This window comes from Schistocerca serialis, chromosome 6 (assembly GCF_023864345.2).
Source record: "Schistocerca serialis cubense isolate TAMUIC-IGC-003099 chromosome 6, iqSchSeri2.2, whole genome shotgun sequence".
Classification (NCBI taxonomy): Eukaryota; Metazoa; Arthropoda; class Insecta; order Orthoptera; family Acrididae; genus Schistocerca; species Schistocerca serialis.
Genome location: NC_064643.1, coordinates 602,468,739 through 602,491,816, shown reverse-complemented (window position 1 = coordinate 602,491,816; position 23,078 = coordinate 602,468,739). Strand labels below are relative to the sequence as shown.

At 37.9% G+C, this 23,078-nt stretch overlaps 1 protein-coding gene across 1 annotated transcript in view; it reads left to right on the top strand.

Annotated features, from left to right (window-relative positions):
- The window catches only part of LOC126485078 (cartilage oligomeric matrix protein), a 397,283-nt gene that overhangs the window by 354,649 nt on the left and 19,556 nt on the right, over nt 1-23,078 (top strand). Inside the window, exons 19-20 of the mRNA XM_050108681.1 lie at nt 5,139-5,260; nt 21,878-21,965. Coding sequence (XP_049964638.1) covers nt 5,139-5,260; nt 21,878-21,965 — 210 coding nt within the window. The remainder of the gene's footprint in view (nt 1-5,138; nt 5,261-21,877; nt 21,966-23,078) is intronic.

Genomic DNA, 23,078 nt, shown 5'->3' with positions numbered 1-23,078 from the left:
TGTGTCAGGGTGTTGCATAACTGTGGTTGTTGGTATGCTATCCAAAGGTGGTGACGGTACGACTCATATTGGTTTCCCTCTCTTGATAAATACCTTGCAGCATTTGCCATTCTGTAAGATGTCTAACATGGCCTGCATAGGTCATCATTGGCCAAGCTCCAATTTGAGGATGGGAATGCCTTATGCTCTCATAAAGTGCCAACAGCTCTCTATCAAAACCACTCCATTTTCTTTGTCCTGGATATAATTTTTTCAAAAACAATATTAACAGCTGCCAATGGTCCTAGAATTTTTAATATAGAGTGGTTCCAGTTGCACTTTGGCTAGCATCTACAACAAAGTCCAGTGGTGTAGAGGGTACAGTGTGTGCAAGTAGCACTGCTTCCATGAGATCACTGGAAGCTTTGTCCATTTCTGGAGTCCACGTTAGTGCTCGTTTGTCCTTGGTGTTGTGACTGGAGGTGAGTTCATCAGAGGTTTTTGAATGTAAAATGTTGCCAGAAGATGATAGCGATAAAAATTCACCATGCCCAGAAAACATCTCAACTATTGATAATCCTTTGGCTTCAGAAGATCATGTAAAATGGGTATCTTCTCTTGTAGTGGGTAGATACCATGAGCAAAGGCCCTATGGATGAAAAAAGCTACTTCACTTTTGCGTGTGATGCATATATCCTCGTTTAATACAATGCCATGGCTTCATAGTCTCTGTTGTATTTCATGAACATCTCTGTTGTGTAACTGAGCATTAGACGAGAATAATAGAACAGCATACAAATATGTAAAACAAAATGTTAGTCCTGGCAAAACTTTGCCAATTAAATGTTGCCAAGTGTTAGCAGTGATTTTGATTCTGAATGTCTTTAACAAGAATTCAAAAAGATCGAAATGCATAATCATTACTGTTTTTGGTGTTTCACTAGGCACTACCAGAATTTGATTACAAGCCTTGAGGCTATTCAGAACAATGAAAACATTTATGCCTGCCAAAGTACATGAAAAGTCTTGGTATTAGGTATGGGATACCTGTCTGATAAACTGCTAGCATTCATTTCACATTATTCAGCACAGAATGCCACAAAGCATCCTTCTTCTGGACCAGGTACATGAGATGCCCTTGGGCTGTTGAAACAATGTATAACTCCTACTGAAGTATTTCTTCAAAGATTGCTTTAGTCTCTATTAGGCATTCTGGTGCAATCCTGCAGCTGCATTGTGAAACAGGTGGGCCTGGAGTCATACCTACAGGGCGTTTAAAAAATGACCGGTATATTTGAAACGGCAATAGAAACTAAACGAGCAGCGATAGAAATACACTGTTTGTTGCAATATGCTTGGGACAACAGTGCATTTTCAGGCAGACAAACTTTCGAAATTACAATAGTTACAATTTTCAACAACAGATGGCGCTGCGGTCTGGGAAACTCTATAGCACGATATTTTCCACATATCCACCATGCGTAGCAATAATATGGCGTAGTCTCTGAATGAAATTACCCGAAACCTTTGACAACGTGTCTGGCGGAATGGCTTCACATGCAGATGAGATGTACTGCTTCAGCTGTTCAATTGTTTCTGGATTCTGGCGGTACACCTGGTCTTTCAAGTGTCCCCACAGAAAGAAGTCACAGGGGTTCATGTCTGGCGAATAGGGAGGCCAATCCACGCCACCTCCTGTATGTTTCGGATAGCCCAAAGCAATCACACGATCATCGAAATATTCATTCAGGAAATTAAAGACGTCGGCCGCGTGATGTGGCCGGGCACCATCTTGCATAAACCATGAGGTGTTCGCAGTGTCGTCTAAGGCAGTTTGTACCGCCACAAATTCACGAAGAATGTCCAGATAGCGAGATGCAGTAATCGTTTCAGATCTGAAAAATGGGCCAATGATTCCTTTGGAAGAAATCGCGGCCCAGACCAGTACTTTCTGAGGATGCAGGGACGATGGGACTGCAACATGGGGCTTTTTGGTTCCCCATATGCGCCAGTTCTGTTTACTGACGAAGCCGTCCAGGTAAAAATAAGCTTCGTCAGTAAACCAAATGCTGCCCACATGCATATCGCCGTCATCAATCCTGTGCACTATATCGTTAGCGAATGTCTCTCGTGCAGCAATGGTAGCGGCGCTGAGGGGTTGCCACGTTTGAATTTTGTATGGATAGAGGTGTAAACTCTGGCGCATGAGATGATACATGGACGTTGGCGTCATTTGGACCGCAGCTGCAACACGGCGAACGGAAACCCGAGGCCGCTGTTGGATCACCTGCTGCACTAGCTGCGCGTTGCCCTCTGTGGTTGCCGTACGCGGTCGCCCTACCTTTCCAGCACATTCATCCGTCACGTTCCCAGTCCGTTGAAATTTTTCAAACAGATCCTTTATTGTATCGCTTTTCGGTCCTTTGGTTACATTAAACCTCCGTTGAAAACTTCGTCTTGTTGCAACAACACTGTGTTCTAGGCGGTGGAATTCCAACACCAGAAAAATCCTCTGTTCTAAGGAATAAACCATGTTGTCCACAGCACACTTGCACGTTGTGAACAGCACACGCTTACAGCAGAAAGACAACGTACAGAATGGCGCACCCACAGACTGCGTTGTCTTCTATATCTTTCACATCACTTGCAGTGCCATCTGTCGTTGAAAATTGTAACTACCGTAATTTTGAAAGTTTTTCCACCTGAAAATGTACTGTTGTCCCAAGCATATTGCAACAAACGGTGTATTTCTATCGCTGCTCGTTTAGTTTTTATTGCCGTTTCAAATATACCGGTCATTTTTGAAACACCCTGTATATGGTGCATGGTATGGTGCTTAACTCTGCAATGCTGCATCAGCCTCTGTGGCACCAATGAAACCTCCATCATATGCACAATGATAGTGCCCTGAGAGAACTGTGTACTTATAATGTCAACTATATTCAGCATGTCAACAGCAGAATAACCCTGAGCTCCATCACTTTGCAACTGACAGACCCATTTATTAGACACGCATTTGTCAAGTACACAGTAAATCCAAAATGTGAAAGAAGATCAGCACCTAAGATAGACAGCATTGTTGGCAATTGCAGAAGTCCACTTGAAATGGGAAGCAAAACGAATATCAATCATCAGATCTTTTGGCTTAAAGAGGGTAATGGAATTGTTTATAGCCATTAAACGTAGAAACTCATCAGACATTACATCAGTTGTGCACGAAGTAGGTGCCTCGGAGCCAGTGTCAATCAAGAAAACCAAACCAGAAATTTTGTCCAAAATATGTACCCGCTGTCATGTTGTAATGTGCACAGGAGGTGGTAGTGCTTTAGTTGTCTGAGCAGATGCTGTACTGCTAGAAGTGGCATATCTGCCAATGAGACTACAGCCATGAGACTACACTCCTTTTGGTGGTAGTGTTATTTGTAGGTGTGGCGATCTGTTGTGCCAAATCCAGGTCACAAATGAGTAGTTTCACAGCTTTGTACACTTCATAGCATGAGATCCAAGATGTCTAGATACCAGCAGATGTTAGTAGAACTAGCTTGGAATTGTCTGTGATCTTGAGACTGCGGAATGGAAGAATGGTGTGAACTAGAGCTTTCATTAAGACCAGTCCATAGTTGTAACAACCTGTTTGGTCATTGTCTCAACCATGGCACTTACACTTCAGAATTTTTCACCTACGGTCTTTGAGTGTCAGTAAGAGGTGACGGCACAGTGAGATGTCATGTCTTCATGTGAGCATGGCAGTTGTCAGTAGTAGTCGGCTGGAACATTGGTAGCTGTTGACGCCATGGCCACCATAGCAGTCAAATCTTGTGTTGCATGCACCCAATCAGCAACCTGTAGTAACCTATGTAAGGGTTGCCCTTCATGCACATTCAAAGATAGCTGAATATGTGAAGGCACCTGTTCTTGCCATGCATGTTACAATAAATCATCAAAGCTCTCATGAAGCCTTTCATGATACAGCATTTGTTTAACCTCTCCATGAGATAGTTTAGCCATTTTGAGAGCAAGGTAGGATCATTGGTGAGGTGGGTGCAAAATAATGCCTGAAATTAAAGTGGTCACATACTAGCCCAGGTTGCTGATCATCAGTGTAAACTGTTCATAGTCTTCAGTGACCCACCAATGAACAAAAACATTTTCCACAAGCATGAACCATGTTTCCGGTTGTGCAGGTGAAAATGGCAGGGCCTGTAATTGTAATCATGATGCAGAAGAACTGCACAAGCTGGTGGGGAGAAAGTCTTTAACACCTGTGTGTGGCCATGACACAGATGAGAGTACTGGAATCAGTAACCTGTCAGATCTGGTTTGATGTCGCTTCCAGGCATAGTGTGGGTACTCAATATGTATGACTGCTCTTGCTCCAAGTTTGGATTGACTCATTCTTGCATTCATTGAGTGTTATGCAAGTGAAAAGAGTTCCAAATCCTAAATCTCTTGCTGTTGATGGTGGTTTCCACTGCCAATGGTGTATAACTGTTTATGTGCACCCCCATGCCAAAATCGTATTTTGCGAGATGCAGAAAATACTTGTGTACCATAAAACTACTCTTATATCAGGGTCACCATTAATGCAGGCAAAATTAACACTCGCAAATAAATATCCACGCTAATTTCTTGTGTAATGGTAATCATATTTATTGCAGAAAAAAGCAATTTATCGACAAGCAAACCAGAAATCAGACAATGAATAAACAACACTTTCACAGATCATACATCAAACTTGATTGATCAATCATTTATTCTCAAAAATTTAAGAATAGTGTTCCATTTCATTAGATATAATTTTATGAAAATAAATTATTAATCAGATGATTAATAAATGTATATCGTGAGATGAATAAATTGATATTTATTATTCATTACTATTCCACCACACCACAACCCTGTCAGGTTACCTCTCCTTTGAGCCAGGTTTCAAGTACACAAGTTATTCACTCATTTAAAATAAACTATTTTTTGTTTTATTTTATAGTTATTTCTCAGTTACAGTCACATAATATCTAGCAATGTTTCACTACCAATAAAGCTAATGTATGTTCATGAAAAATAAATGAATTTTTTATAACAATGACATTAAATTAATTTTTTAGTAATTTTTCCTATTTGTAACCAAGGAAATAAAAAAAAACTATATCTCTCTCCAGGACATATCAAACAGTGGTTCTGGACCCTGAAGGTGACTCACAAATAGATCCAAACTGGGTAATATATAATAAAGGTGCAGAAATTGTACAAACAATGAACAGTGATCCTGGACTAGCTGTAGGTATGTATGTTATGAAAGTAAGGAAGACATTTTAGAACACCAATATTTATTACATTCTGTCTGGTTACTTAAGTTATGACATCCCAAAACAAATAAAAATATATGTCTTGTCATTATGGTGAAAGATGCTGACAAAACATCTACTTGCACTTTTAACCACTGGAATAGCTAAATACAAGGAAGTTCACTTCCTTGTTATAACAAATTATGAGCACACAAATTATACACAACGAATTTTTTTGCAGTTACGAGCGACGATCTGTTCTCTGCATGCCATGAGTTAAAATTGTTGTTGTTGTGGTCTTCAGTCCTGAGACTGGTTTGATGCAGCTCTCCATGCTACTCTACTCTGTGCAAGCCTCTTCATCTCCCAATAACTTCTGCAACCTACATCCTTCTGAATCTGCTTAGTGTATTCATCTCTTGGTCTCCCTCTACAATTTTTACCCTCCACGCTGCCCTCCAATACTAAATTGGTTATTCCTTGTTGCCTCATAACAGGTCCTACCAACTGATCCCTTCTTCTAGTGAAGATGTGTCACAAATCTCTCTTCTCCCCAATTCTTTTCAGTACTTCTGCATTAGTTATGTTACCTACCCATCTAATCTTCAGCATTCTTCTGTAGTACAACATTTTGAAAGCTTCTATTCTCTTCTTGCCTAAACTATTTATTGTCCATGTTTCACTTCCATACATGGCTACACTCCACACAAATACTTTCAGAAACGACTTCCTGACACTTAAATCCATACTCGATGTTAACAAATTTCTCTTCTTCAGAAATGCTTTCCTTGCCATTGCCAGTCTACATTTTATATCCTCTCTACTTCAACCATCATCAGTTATTTTGCTCCCCAAATAGAAAAACTCATCTAGTACTGTGTCTCATTTCCTAATCTAATTCCCTCAGGATCGCCCGATTTAATTCGACTACATTCTATTATCGTTGTTTTGCTTTTGTTGATGTTCATCTTATATTTTCCTTTCAAGGCATTCTCCATTCCATTCAACTGCTCTTCCAGGTCCTTTGCTGTCTCTGACAGAATTACGATAGCCAAACCTCAAAGGTTTTATTTCTTCTACATGGATTTTAGTTCCTACTCTGAATTTTTATTTTGTTTCCTTTACTGCTTGCTCAATATACAGATTGAATAACATCGGGGATAGGCTACAACCCAGTCTCACTCCCTTCCCAACCACTGCTTCCCTATCATGCCCCTCAACTCTTATAACTGCCATCTGGTTTCTGTAAAAATTGTAAACAGCCTTTCGCTCCATGTATCTGAGCACTGCCACCTTCAGAATCTGAAAGAGAAGTATTCCAATCAGAATTATCAAAAGCTTTCTCTAAGTCTACCAATGCTAGAAATGTAGGTTTACCTTTCCTTAATCTATCTTCTAAGATAAGTCATAGGGTCAGTATTGCCTCACATGTTCCAACATTTCTATGGAGTCCAAACTGATCTCCCCCGAGGTCGGCTTCTACCAGTTTTTCCATTCGTCTGTAAAGAATTCGTGTTACTGTTTTGCAGCTGTGACTTATTAAAGTGATAGTTTGGTAATTTTCACATCTGTCAACACCTGCTTTCTTTGGGATTGGAATTATTATATTCTTCCTGAAGACTGTGGGTATTTCGCCTGTCTGATACGTCTTGCTCACCAGATGGTAGAGTTTTGTCAGGGATGGCTTTCCCAAGGCTATCAGTAGTTCTGATGGAATGTTGTCTACTCCCGGGACCTTGTTTCGACTTAGATCTTTCAGTGCTCTGTCAAACTCTTCACACAGTATCATATCTCCTTTCATCTTCATTTACATCCTCTTCCATTTCCATAATATTGTCCTCAAGTACATCGCCCTTGTATAGACACTCTATATACTCCTTTCACCTTTCTGCTTTCCCTTCTTTGCTTAGAACTGGGTTTCCATCTGAGCTCTTGATATTCATACAAGTGGTTCTCTTTTCTCCAAAGGTCTCTTTAATTTTTCTGTAGGCAGTATCTAGCTTACCCCTAGTGATATATGACTCTACATCCTTACATTTGTCCTCTAGCCAAACCTGCTTAGCCATTTTGCACTTCCTGTCGATCTCATTTTTGAGACATTTATATTCCTTATTGCCTGCTTCATTTACTGCATTTTTACATTTTCTCCTTTCATCAATTAAATTCAATATCTCTTCTGTTATCCAAGGATTTCTACTAGCTCTCATCGTTTTACCTACTTGATCCTCTGCTGCCTTCATTATTTCATCTCTCAAAGCTACCCATTCATCTTCTACTGTACTTCTTTCCCCCTGTTCTTGTCAATCATTCCCTAATGCTCTCTCTGAAACCCTCTACAACCTCTGGTTCTTTCAGTTCATCCAAGTCCCATCACCTTAAATTCTCACCTTTTTGCAGTTTCTTCAGTTTTAATCTACAGTTCATAACCAATAGATTGTGGTCAGAGTTCACATCTGCCCCTGGAAATGTCTTACAATTTAAAACCTGGTCCCTAAGTCTCTGTCTTACCATTATATAATCTATCTGAAACCTTCCAGTGTCTCCAGGCTTCTTCCATGTATAAAACCTTCTTTCATTATCTTGAACCAAGTGTTAGCTATGATTAAGTTATGCTCTGTGAAAATGGCCACCAGACAGCTTCCTCTTTCATTCCTTACCCTCATTTCATATTCACCTACTACTTTTCCTTCTCCTCCTTTTCTTAATATTGAATTCCAGTCACCCATGACTATTAAATTTTTGTCTCCTTTCACTATCTAAATAATTTCTTTTGTCTCATCATACATTTCATCAATCTCTTCGTCATCTGCGGAGCTGGTTGGCATATAAACTTGTACTACTATGGTAGGTGTGGGCTTCATTTCTATCTTTGCTACATTAATGCTATCACTATGCTGTTTGTAGCAGCTTACTCACACTCCTGTTTTTTTATTCATTGTTAAATCTACTCCTGGAGTACCCTTATTTGATTTTGTATTTACCAACCCTGTATTTACCTGACCAGAAGTCTTGTTACTCCTGCCACTGAACTTCACTAATTCCCACTATATCTAACTTTAACCTATCCATTTCCCATTCCATGCTCCGAAACATAGAACGCCAGTTTTCTTTCTCCTGATAACAGCGTCCTCCTGAGTAGTCCCTGCCCAGAGATCTGAATGGGGGACTATTTTACCTCCGGAATATTTTACCCACAAGGACACCATCATCATTTAACCATTCAGTAAAGCTTCATGCCCTCAGGAAAAATTAATGCTCTACTTTCCCCTTGCTTGCAGCCGACACTATAAATGGTCACCTCTCAGATCATTTATGTTGAACTCAAATGTAATACTTGATTCAAACCAATAAAAATTTATAGGTACAAATGAATACCATCTCCATGCAGAATCTCATACTCTGTAATTATTACCATTTGGACCAACAATAAATGAAACACTTGCTTGGAAGTTCTGGCTGCACTCATTAACAGTACCATCTCATATACAAAAAAAGTTAACATCCATAAAAACCCAAATGTACGATTAAAATCTGTGCCATTAAATTGAGTATACACTATTGACTGCACTGAGTTATGGAAAGAATACTACAAGCAGTGAAAATATCATTTCACAAAAAGACCTGGAGATTAAAAACAGAAAGTATTAGTCAACAGATACAATCTTCAGGTAACATTTCGGAGCCTTGTTGGTCAACTCTAAATCAAATTAGAGAAATGCAATACAAATTAATATTAATAACATAGAGTTAATTACTAATAATGGTGACATTTATGATTCCTTTCTAGCTACCAATATTTTTAAGATTACTTCATAGATATCACTGAAATTGATGTCTAAATGAAACAGTACACTCAGTATCCACATGAAGGAAACAGCTAGCAAACAGAACTGCATTAGGTACAGATGATTTTCTGCAGCTGATTGATAACCTCAGAAATAAAAAGTCAACAGGCTAAGAGGAAATTACTCCATTTCTACAGACTAAGTGTAAACATGAGTTAGTGAAACCATTAGTTCATCTACTAAACTGTGTGCTTGAAGAAAGTGTATTTCCTGACAACTTGAAAATGGCTGTTGTCAAACCTTAACACAAAAAAGATCTATTACCTTAATCTCAACATTCAGGTAGGTGACTGAGAGACTAATGTTAAAAAGCATCTTGGAACACAATAATATAACAAGCAGTTTTTGATGGAATAGTTGATAGCACACGGGATGTATCTTTGTACCCAGTAGAACAGTTCATAATAAGAGGGAACCTCCATGGTATATAGTCACTGTACAGAAACTTCTAAAGAGAGAGGAATTACTGCGTATTAGGCATAAAACAAAGCTTAGAGTTACCAATAGGGAAATGCTGAATGAAACACTTTTGGCTCTCAAGAGAGCAATGCGCCATGCCTACAATGACTACCATAGCAGTATACTGTCAAATAACATTTCACAAAATCGAAAGAAATTCTAGTCATATGTAAAGGTCGTAAGTGGCACCTACGAAGTTAGTGTCCAGTCTTTAGCAAATGAGAGAAGAACTGAAATTGAGAGTAGCAGAGTAAAAGCTGAAATGCGTAACTCAATTTTCAAATGTTCCTTTACAAAGGAAAACCCAGGAAAATTGCCCCAATTTAATCTTCATACCAATGAAAAGATGAGTGAAGTAAGTATTAGTGTCAGTGGTTTTAAGAAACAGCTGAAATTGTTAAAACTGAACAAAGCTCCAGGGCCCAATGGATCCCTGTCAGAATCTATACTGAATTTGCAGCTGAGTTAGTCCGTCTTCTAATTGTAATTTGTTGTAGATCCCTTGAAGAAAAAAAAAAAAAAAACTGTGCCCAGTTCTTAGAAAAAAGCACAGAACACACCTGTCTACTAGAAGGGTAGTAGAAGTGATCCCCTAGCTACTGTTGAATATTCTTGACGTTGATTTGTTGTAGACTTAGAATATACTCTGAGCTCAAACATAATGAGATATCTTGAACAGAATGATCTCCTCAATGCTAACCAGCATGGTTTCTGAAAATATCAGTCATGTGAAACCTAACTCGCACTTTTCACACACAACATACTGAAAGCTTTTGATCAAGGCAGTCTGGTAAATGTAGTATTTCTTGGCTTCCAAAAATCATTTGACCCTGTACCACATCTATGCTTATTGTTAAAAGTAAGACCGTAATGGGTATCAAGTGAGATTTGTGACTGGATTAGGATTTTTTGGTAGGGTGAACACAGCATGTTATTTTGGCTGGAGCATCATCATCAGATATAGAAGTAAATTTGGGTGTGTTTCAAGGAAGTGTGTTGGGACCCTTGCTGTTTATTTTGTATATTAATGACCTTGCACACAATATTAATAGTAAAATCAGGCTTTTTGTGGATGATGCAGTTATCTATAATGAAGAACAATCTGAAAGAAGCTGCATTAATATTCAGTCAGATCTTGATAAGATTTCAATGTGGTGCAGAGATTGACACCTTGCTTTAAACATTTAGAAATGTAAAATTTTTTACTTCACAAAATGAAAAAACGTAGTATGCTATAATATCAATAACTCACTGTTGAAACTGGCCAACTCATACAAATACATGGGTTTAACACTTTGTAGGGATATGAAATGTAATGATCACATAGGCTCAGTTGTTGGCAGAATACTGTGAAAGTGCAGTCAGTCTACAAACGAGATTGCTTACAAATCACTCTTGTGACTGATTCTAGAATATTGCTCAAGTATGTAGGACCTGTACCAGACATGACTAACAGGGAATATTGAGTGTATACAGAGAAGGACAGTATGAACTATTACAGGTTTGTTTAATAAATGGGAGAGTGTCACAGAGATACTGAAGAAACTGAGCTGGAGCACTCTTGTAGATAGATGTACACTATCCCAAAAAAGTCTGTTAACAAAGTGTCAAGAACTGACTTTGAATGATTACTTAAGGAATATACTATAACCCCCAACCCCCCATGAGGAGAAGATTATAGGATAATTACTGCAGGCACAGAGTTATTCAAACAATCATTCTTCCCTTGCTCCTAAATGAATAGAACAGGAAGAGACCCTAATAACTGGTACAATTGGGCCTCACAGAGGTGTATAGATGTAGATGTAGAAGTAGAAGTAGAAGTAGATCCACTTTCATCAAATCTTGCAATGAGTGGTGTCACTGGAAAACCCATACAGTTTCTAGAAACATATTTAAAAGATGAGCAGTGTAGATTAATTATATGTGATAATAGAGAAGTACTAGAGAGAGAGAAGATGACCAAGAAGAAGAAACATAAATTTTAGTGTCACTTAGGTCTCCATTTTAGAGCCATTCCTTTACATTTGTTATGTGAATGTTTTTCCAAGTTGTGTAGGCAATAAGGCTCCATTTACTATGTATGATAATGAAATGTTTGGGCTTTGGATGAGCAATGAGCCCAGCTTTAGTGAGGAGGTTCAAAACTCCATTTAAAATCAAAAGTTCAATTTGTAAGTGATAATTTTAAAGTTAATGCAGCAAAAACAAATATTACCCACTTTAAACATACTGATTCAAATAGAATACTGCGAATGATGAAATCCTGTCAAAAGCTTGTTCAGGGTGTAAGGTCTTCATTTTACATGAAGATGGCAGACTTTCATGGTAACAGCAAGTTGATCATGTCTGCAACAAGCTATAGATTTTAAAGAGATTAATCGTTAGATACCTTACACCTGAAATCCTCTGAATGGTGTATTTTGGACTGGTATATCCTTTCTTGTCTTATAGAATAGTACTGTGGGCAGGATCTTAACTGAATTTTTTGTTGGTGCATGGCACCACATGATGATAATATTAAAAAGGAAAACACTTCACAATGTTTCTGCAAAATTACATTTATTTGGTCATGCACTGGCTTTCAGCTTCTTAGGCCACCTTCAAGAGACAGCTAGATGTATGTCAAAAGGATGGCTAAACATGATGTGCAACTTACACAGATATTATTTGCACAGAAGATACAAAAATGGCAGAGTGTTTACATAAGAAAACATTACATTTTTTGTCACTTAGAAATGATTATACACTATTAACTAAAAAACAGGGGAATCCAGTTTTTATGTGGAGATACATTTAACAACTGTTGAGAAATAAGATTAATTGACAATGAGAATCCATTATTTGTAACAAAAACTTATTTTAACAAAGGGGAAAAGGGAAATTGAGTCTGATCATTTAATGCTAAGCTAGCTATATGTATCACGTGATCATGTGTCTGTTGACTTCCAGTAGGGTCTCTGCTTTTTGTAAGAGAGCATAAAACTTCACATTCTACAACATATGAATGGTGTTCTGTTAAAAGGTGACTGGCAAAGCTAGAACCTTTCTTTGTTAATCTCCAGCTTCTTACATGTTCAGATAGCCTAGTTACCACAGTTCTGCCTCGCCAACCAATATATACTTTTTCACACTGCTTGCATGTGATTTTACACATTCCACTCCATGCCAAATATTGCAATTTGTCTTTACTACTGAATAAAAATTTTAATATGCTATTGGTACTATGAAATGCAGGTCTTCAGTTGTGAGACTAACTTCTTTGAAAAGTTGTCTGAAATGTTGCCAATATATGGGATTTTGCAGCTGGCTTTATACCTACTTACCAATTGCTGTTGGCCAGTGTACAGAAGTGGTGTAATTTTAGACATTTTCCTTTTTCATAATATATTATCAATCAAGGCAAAGCTATGGCCTTTGCTAGGAGTAATATAATTGATGGTCTGTAGTTCTGTTCAAAAGGCTGATTCAGATGATGGAACAGATATGAGGCAATACACCACTGAAAGGAAAGCTGCATGTTTGTGGTTGTGTGGGTGATGGGAGCTTGCAGGGATTAAATACCTCATGATTCCTGAGCAAGCAGGAGTATACAATAAAGAAAAATTATGTAAGTCACAGAGTCTTAAATACAGTAGTAAGTGAGTTAGTATACTCAAAGAGAATTAACACAAACTGCATCATGATGACTCTCCAAGCAGCAGACAAGTTTTTTCTTGGACACTTTTCTATACCTAAGTTAGTCCTGAGAGTGACCAGGGAAAGTCAGTTTCATGAATCAAGGATAAAACAAATATTAAATTAACATAAAGGTAGAAGACCAATAAGTACATAGCTGCAAAACACAACTGTCAGCAAAGTCAACATAACTTCAAAAGTACCACTCATTTCTCATACAGGTACACCTGACCAACTACATCCTTAACCATATACTTCTCTTTAATAATAGTAGTGGTAGTAGTTATATTCATATGTGGACCACTTTTAAAGGATATTAAATAAAGGGGAAAAGATGTAATTTATATATACAGCCATTTATGTGCTTACAGGTCTAGTTTGACAAGAATCAGAAAGGCAGTCAGTTGTGGCTTTGTAGTAGGAACCATATGGGCATTTGCCTGAAGTATTTTAGCAAAAACTATGGAATCCTATTCCATAATGGCTGGATGGAGATTGGAGCTTCCACGCCCATCTTGTTCAGGCCCATAGATGGTACCTTCATGACCAGGACACATGGCCAAGACAAAAGCAAAACCAGAGCCACACCCTCAACACCTTCTGTTGCATCTGTTTCAACTGGTCCTCCTCAGCCCAGCATGCTGCCTTCCTAGAAACTGAACTCCGCTTCTCCGGTGTCTCCATAAGAGCCTCTGCCCATATCAAGCCCACCTACCACCAACAGTGCCTCTATTTTGATAGCTGCTATTCCTTACAAATTAAAAAGTCCCTCCCACAGTCTGGCCAACTGCAGATATCAAATCTGTAATGATGAGCAATTCTTGCCCAGTAAGCTGAAGATCTTACTAAGGCCTTTACAGGCACTATCCTCCAAAACTAGTCTGTGAACAGATCTCCCATAATATTTTCACACAAGCCCCTAATTCTCCAACCATCACCATAAACCAACTCCAAAGAGCACTGCCTCCATACTGGAACAACTTAGGCAAATTTTTTGCCTGGACATCAGCTACCTGTCACCATGCTTGGAAATGAGGAACATCTTACCAAAATTTCTTCCCACCCCTCCAAAAGAGGTATTCTGCTGTCCACCCAATTAACAAAATACCCTGGTCCATCTCTATGTTGTGCCTAATACCAACCCTTTGCCACATGGGCCCATACTTCTGTGAAAGAACCTGCTGCAGGACTTGTACTATGTACCTGTCCAGCACATCCTGAGACAGAACCACCTGTCAAAGCAGCCATGTCATGCACCAGTTGTGCCCCTCTAATGTTTTTACATCCCTTTATGTGGATGTGACCACCAACTAGCTGTCCATCAGAATTAACTGCCATCATCAGATTGTGGACAAGACCGGAGTTCTGCTGAGCAAAATATGATCAACATCAATGGCTACTTGAGTATGCATCCCATGTCACTCTACCCTCCAATAACAGGTTCCGTGAAATACACAGACAGGAAGTGTACCTAAAGCACATCCTTCAATCCCAAAATCCTCTCGATCTCTACCTCTACCACTTCCTGCCCACATCCACCTTCACTCCTGTCCCCAAGCCTCCCACTTCATCCCATCATCCACAGACATTTTCCTCTCGATAGTCTCTGTCCTCCTCTTTTCTATTGCCCCCTACCAAACATTCCTTCATCTCATCATGTGACACTTGCAACACAACCTGCCTGTTTCAGAGCAGGCTCACCAAAGCCACATTCTCATCCTGATCCTTGTTCCAGAGCAGGCCCACAAATGCTATGTTATCATCCTGATCCTTGTCCCTCTCAACTCTCAGCCAATTTTCATTCCTCCTCCACATCTGTTCTCTCTCACTCCAGCCAACACAGCTCCTCCAAAGTGAACTGAAGTCTGAAGTGCTGAGAAAAGGGAAAAGGGGGGGGGGGGCAGGGAGAGAGGGAGAGAGAGAGAGAGAGAGAGAGAGAGAGAGAGAGAGAGAGAGAGAGAGAAGAAGGAGGACACTGTCCAGTAAGTCAGCAATCCTTTCAGCCATCTTGTTTATGTGTCTCTTGGCCATTCAAAGCCTCATCTATATAGTGAGTCGTTACCCTAACTCCTTTCATTATTTGTGTTCATAAAAATTGTACAAAACATTAGTAATTGTTTAATAATTCAATCCAGATATATTTCCTGAAATGGCCGCAATGCTTAAACCACATAAATTTATGCCCATACAGGGGCTTCACAGTATGTGCTCATTGTGTGTAAAATTTATGACTGGAACAGGAAAGTAGGGATGGGAAGGTAGATGATGATAGTGGAACAAAATATATCCATTGTCATACACTGTGTGGTAACCAGCAGAGGGTAAACGTAAATTAAAGAACAATACTGTGGATGATTTTTGTGTATATCTACAGACTGTACTGGAACTGCATCATTCTTTGTGTGAATTTAAAACCTCTTTATTTATTTTTCATTATGGTCCATCTTCTTGGTTTTGTCCATATATCTTGGCTAGCATTAATCCCAAAAAGTCAAAGAGGGGAAGAAAGAACTGTTAACAACTAATATTGTGACACTCACATTCTACTCTGTAATACAGTTGGGGAAAAAGCAAATTATATGCCCAAAAGAGGTCCGAATAAGCTACAAACATGGAGCACAAATATTCTGGGGCTCACAAAACAGAAGCCACATATTTCAGCACAGATAAAATTCACTTCCAAAACAATAATGAGACAGCTAGACATAGTTAAAAATTACTGGTCACTAAGTTTAACAATTTTTTGGTGCTGGAAACAAAAGCCTCAAGAGAAAAATGGTAATTAAATGCAGATACGTTTACTAGTAAGGAGATCACTTTCAAAAATACTCTTAATATAAATTACTAAGCTCAAAACAGTTTTTCCAGCCATCAACAGTTTTCTTTGGAATTCATCTGTGATACAAAATATATTTCCTGAAAGACTTATATTCATAACGGAGCTCACTATCTATGAAAAAGTAGATACGCAAATATTCTCCAACCACAGTGCCACTTGTTGGAGTCTCTCCAAAAATTTTGAGTGTCCTGTGTCAGGCTACAGCATACTTGTTTATCCCGTTTGATTCTTTAAAGGCTTATACTTGAAGTTATCCATATTATGTTTTCCTAGTGAAGTTTTGCCAGATTTAAGAAAAAAGCTTTTGTTTTATGGATCATAAAAAATAAATACACAAAGTCCTGTCCATCTGCATGGCTGGTTTATCATCTCCTTGGCAGGAATCAGAGGGACCTATTTAAGTAAACTCAAAACTATTGAGTATCAAATCTCTTATTATAGCAAGGCTTTCATTAGTATTTATTTTCCTTAATATTCTCACTAGCATTGTAGCTGCATTACTATGTTCCCATATACTGAAAAAAATCTACTCTATTGAGTATTATACCCATTCTTGATGGAAGTAATACAAACAGTTGTTGTGGACAACCCTTATTCTTTACTTTTGCAATTGGTAGAACAGCAAGGACTCTTCACAGCATGACCTGTCCTTAATAAGATCATACACACTTTCTTTAATGTCCATGGACTAAAGAAAAATTAATTTTTGCAACATATTTGCTGATAACATATTGTAATTTTATGTTTCTGAAAGTCAGACTGATTTTGTGAATATACAAGAGGAAGATTTAATGCTTCATTGACAGTGGGGTTATTTAGAGGCATTACATTCAGTTGTGGCCTTATGTGAGAAACCATCCTAGTGTTAACCTTAAACATACAGAGGAACCAAGTGAAACATAAACCAGGTGGGCAAGATAGTAATGCTAAATGCTCTCCGCCTGATTGTCAGTCCAGTGCCTTAACTACTCTGCCAGCTGCTTCTTGTTGAGATTACACTGGACTTTACAAGGGATTTTGAAGTCAGATTTCAACAACCTTTCATTGTTAGAAGAAGGAAAGAAATAGTTCCTTAAGTTTGACATTTTTAAAACACAGAGTGTTATGGACGTAGTACAGATATTGTGATACCTGGTACCTTAATGTGTACCCCCTTCAGTGTGTTAGTTACTTTTTTCCTTTTATCTAACAGTCTTCCCACATACTCATTGCATAATTTACTACCTGGTGTTTTCTGCACAGTTGTAACTGTGCTGCAGAGTGGACTACACATGTCAGTATAGATTATCCATTTTGCATCCACACTTCAGTATCTGACCTGCTGACTTGGGAAAAATAAACAATAATTGCTTACGTCTCATAGTGGCTACAATTCTTAGTCTACAAACAAAGTAAATAGTGATGTAATGTTGTTCACTGCACTGTCCTTAGTCATCAATAAAAACATCTACACTTACATCCCTAACACCCTGTATAATGGTTTTACTTTTCCATACTTCACACTGTTTCTGAGATATGTTCTTCAAATGGTTAACTGATGACTGTGGATAAAATAGTGCTGTAATGGTCCAATACATATTCCATCACCCCAATTTTATTTTAAGAAATTTAATTTCACAATGTAGCTGTTGTATCAGCAGTAATTGACGTCGAACAGAAGTGTCCCATTGCAAACAAAATACAGGCCTATTCAAAATGAATTGGCAATTAGAAATGGCTATAACTATTCAGTGCACAGTGATAAATGAATAAGAGTAACAGGGAATTTAAGAGAAAGTTGAAAATTTTTTACATAATTTATAGTGTTCTGTATGACTCCCCTTGGTCACTAGGATATGCCATTTCAGGCCATGCATTCTGAAGCATATTCAATGTCACCAATGCAGCCACATTAGAAATTCACATTTTGAGTCATAGAAATGTTTTCAGGAAAAGAGGCACATGTACAAGGTCTTTCACACAACCCCGTACAAAGAGACCCATGAGTGTCAGATCCGAAGATCCATGTGGCCAAGAGCAGAATACAACATTGTCACATCCAGTGTGACCAAGACAACATGTTTGAAGGTGGTGATTTGAAAATGTGTGTATCTACATACCGGCTTCTGATTCCTTGCTGTTATCCAAAGCATTGAACTTTCCTTTAAATTCTGTGTAATTCTTACTGATGTATTGCTATGCGTTAAACAGTTATAGTCATTTGTAACCACCATATTCATTTTGAATTATCCTGTATTTTGTCCCTTTAATTTTACATAACTTTAAAATTATTCAGAATCCTTCACAAGTTCTGTCACTTTTACAAAAGCTACAGTTTGCTCATTAATAGAATTTATGATGCAATCTTTTGTAAGCTAATATTCATTCAAGCAATGTTCTGCACCTATAAACATAGCTGGAAACTTAGAAATAAATTCAAAACATGCTCATTAACTTCATCATCATAAAATGACAGTTGGCTTGTGTGATTGTTGCTCCATGTTAGAACTGTATGGAATTGTAATAATTCATGGTTAATTTAGTGTACACTGTTACACAATGGAACCTTTTAATGGATCACATGCACCCTTATGTGTATGTGTGCTGGAGATCTGTGCTTCTAGCTGTGCATTGAACCACTCTATTACATCTGAATTGTGTTTGGGTGGTTCAAGAAATACTATATAGATGTCAGGAAAATTGTCAGGAGGGTGGTTTGTGCACTGGATCAAGGGCCGATTTTGAATTGTAAGCAGCTGTTGAGTGGCCACATAAGAACATGACTCTCCAGTGCTTCCTGGGCCTTGTGAAATGCTTGCTGCCATTACCATCCACCACTGTAAATCAGAAATGTGTAACGTAGACTACGAGGAAGAGGTCTGATTCAGCTGTTTGTTAGTGCCATCTCGCTCATCGTAGCCAGAAAGAGAGTCTTGAAAGATGTAGAATGAGTTCATATGTTGAATCTACAGTCCAGATATTATTGCTAGTTCTGTATATGCCAGGCAGTCAGATAGATAGCACACTCATTTTTTTTAACTAAATACATTACTGTTTTAGAGTTATATAATACCACTGTTAATAAAAAAATTAAACAAATTTGAATCATGTGGAACCATAGCATTTTTATGACCAAAGATAAGGATGTAAAACTACAGTTCACCGTGCAAAGCTGAATAGGATTATTATCTTGGGGAAAAGGAATTAAAACACAAGTTAACCCAAACTGATAGCGGGACAGAGAGAAAGAGCACAACAACTAACTGGAAAAGTAAAGTGAGATGACCTTTCTTTATTTCTTCCCGTTAAAAATTGAATAATCTCTATAGATAAAAGCCAATGTCCTGACTGACTGACTCACTCACTGACTCATCATTGCCCAGCCCAAACCACTAAGGAATTTGAAGTGGATGTTGGTCTTATACTGTAGGTGTGATTTAAGAATGCACTGTTCAAAATTCCATGCCTAAGGAGTTGAAAAGGGGATGAAAGGCTTTTTGAAAATATGTCACTATTATGACAGTTTAAAAGCTAGAATTATGAAAATTAGTGTTTGGTTCCTCAGTCAGAAATAAAAAATATGTGTTTCTGCATTTTTGGAAATTCAATCACTAAATGGGCAAAATAGCGGGTGAAGGTTTCTTTCGAAAATAAATCATTATTAAATAACTAATAAAACATTTTTAAAGCTACATCTGTAAAAATTGGCATTTGACTTCTTGTTCGGAAGCAAACAAATATGTGTTTCACTGTTTCTGGAAATTCAATCCCCAAAGGTAGTGAAATAGTGGATGAAAAGTTTTATGAAGGCATTTTTAAAGCTAACATTATAAAAATTTGAACTTGGGTTCTTAGTTCAAAATAAAAAAATATATGTTTCACTGTTTTTGGAACATCAGTCTCTGTGGAGGTGAAATAGGGGACGAAAGTTTTTATCGAAATATTATATTATGCAAGCATTTTTTAAGCTAAACGTAAGAAAATTTGTATTTGGCTTCTCTGTTAGAAATAAAAATACATGTTTCATGTTTTTAGAAATTCAGCCTGTAAGGGGGTGAAATAGAGGATGAAAATTTTTAAAAAAATATTTTGCTACATTAAAAAATTATTAAAGATAAATCTATGAAAACTGGTACTTCACTTCCCAGTTAGAATATGTCAGGGGATGAAAGTTTCCAAGGAAATATCACCATAAGAATGCAAAAGGCATGATTAACAAAAATCTTGGGCTCCAGCCCCAGAATCGTTTTCTGGTCAGAAGTACATCTAGCAAAACACCATGTTGCTATGGCCTTAATTAGCGTGAGAAGTTTAGAAGTTGTTGCAGTTTGTGAACAGCATAAAAATTTGATCAAAGAGAGAAAAAAAAAGAATTGTGCAGACCGTACAGATTATGCGAGTAAAGCTCGATGCTAAACAACTTAGAAATTAGAGCAACTATGGCATAAAAAGCTAAGTGGCCAAAAGCTTTAGAATTGTTAGTGAACCAAATCAAATGTAAGAAATTGCTTCCATATATACTGCATTAACTACCAGCAGTTATTGACGGTAACCTAAACTCTCCTTATATTAACAGAAGAAATAAATTCTTAAAATGAGCCTACAATCATTATTAACTTAAGTTAACAATACTGTCTAGATCAATTAATGCAATGAGGAGACCTATACCTTTCCCAGGACTCCAAACTACAGCTCAGCTGGTATTTTTCACACATACAAATCAATGTACCAGAGATGAGAGAAGCAATAAGAGATGGAAAAAATCCTAGGACTTACTGACAACTTAACCCGAACCTTTGGATTTCTAGTCTGACACTTACCCATCCATAATCCATAATCCATAGTTCTGTACTTATAACCTTCAGTAACTGTCCCATACCTTGAACAAGAATCTCCTATTTCTGAAAGAGCTGCCAGTGTTAAATTTACATTGTTCAAACCTTTTCTGTTTACTTTAGCTACGGCATGTACATTTACACACATACATATTTGTAACTAAAACTTAAATTTTCTGTTTTTAAATAACAGCTTTGTTATGTAATGTAAATTCAAGTGCAGCATGCCAAGAGGTATCTGCGATACCACACATTACAAACTCATGTGACTCATAGAAAATGTGTTAGGGAATTAAACATATAGCAGAGATGCTGAGTCGTAGATAAGCATAGCAAGAGCTTTTGGCCAATGGCCTTTGTCAAAACACATACGCACGTACACACTCATGCAAACACAACTCACACACATGACTGCAGTCCCAGGCAACTGAAACCACACTGCCTCCATTACATCTTGGATTTTCCATTGTTTGATTGTTAGGGAATTAAAAATTTTGGTTTGAGGGGTTAGGGGTAAATGACATTTATGTGCCTATCAATCCATCATATCCACAAGCAGACATCTCTCCATCCAGGGAGATACCCCCACTGCCATCACCATCCACTACAGTGGCCACACAGATAGCCACACAGATAGCAATAGGAGTGGAGGAGGGGGTAACAGTAGGCATGTACAGGGCACTGACAGGAGCCGAGCAGTATTCGTCAGGGACCACCTGAAGATGGCAAGAAGTCTGTTTGCTAAAATATTGGGAAGTAATTATGACATGACCCATTTCAACACCTGAGAAGTCTACAAGCAAGAAATATATGGGAAAACATCAGGTCATATATGTATGCGTCTGGTGCACAAAATGATGATTTCAGAATGTCCTGAATCTACAGTGATACTTAGATATTCTTTTGCTCAGTATTTTAATGACTAGCACACATGAAGCATTTGAATTCTAATGTGGATTTCTTATTTACCCTTAACAGGATTTGATGAATTTGGTGGAGTAGATTTTGAAGGAACATTCTTCATTGACACAGAAATAGATGATGATTATGTTGGATTCATTTTCAGGTCAGTGAGACAATTTTCTTTGTTACATAAAAACATTTTATGTGCCCATTATTGTTAAGCTGCAAATTTAAATGCTGTTAATTTTAGTTTTCTTTAACTGTGATGTCTTGTCTTCCAAATAAAGAACGAAGAAGGAGGTGTCAAGAACATGAGGTAGACCTGGTTTAAAGTTAATGTCATCTTATTTGCATTGGAACTTGAAAAATAAAAAGTAAAGCTTAAGTTGATCAGTGCAGCATAAGCACATAGTTATCAAATGAGCATCATTCAGCTACAGCGTATTTTGACAAAAGCTTGGAGAAACTTAAAAAGAGATACATGTGCACATAAAGACAGTTTATATATGCAAAAAACGAGACTGCAAGCCTCTAACAATTCAAATACTTATAAGGTTTGGCATGAGAGAAATACCGGTTCTGATTTGTTTACAAGGCTTAAATGTAATAATATAATGAATATTTTGCAATAGGTTACTTTATACACTAAGCTGCAAAACATATTTATTTCAGAGAGCTGATTTATTCATAAATCATAATTAGCAAAAGAGGAGTACAAGAAAAAGGAAAAAAGAGGCAAATAAGACAATGGCTGAGGAGATAAGAAAGTGGATGGAAGAATGGACAAATATGATGGGAGGAAATAGCAGCAGAGGTAAGAAAGAGTTACAAGGAAAGGTCAAAAGTAAGAGGAGAGGATGCAATGATGGATAAAAATGGGAAAGACGTTTATAACAAAGAGATACTGAATATAATGTGGAAGGTGTACTTTGAACACTTGCTAAATCCGAACAGACTTGGAGATGATGATAACAGTGGTGGTAGAAGTAAACTCTGGGAAGGAGGGAGTGGGGAGTGAAGGTCCTGACATAGAAATAAATGGAAATTTCACTGTACAAAATCAAAGGAGGAAAAGAACCAGGAATGGATGAAGTAAATGCTGAAATTGTGAAGGCAGGAGGGGGAGGTTGGGAAACAGTGGCTGTATCATGTGATAAGTTTGGTTGCAGAATGAGGAAAAGACTCCAGAATATTGGAAGAGGGCACTAATCATCCCTAAGTTCAAGAAAGGGAGGAAGGGACTGAAGAAACTACAGGGAAGTCACACTGACACCAC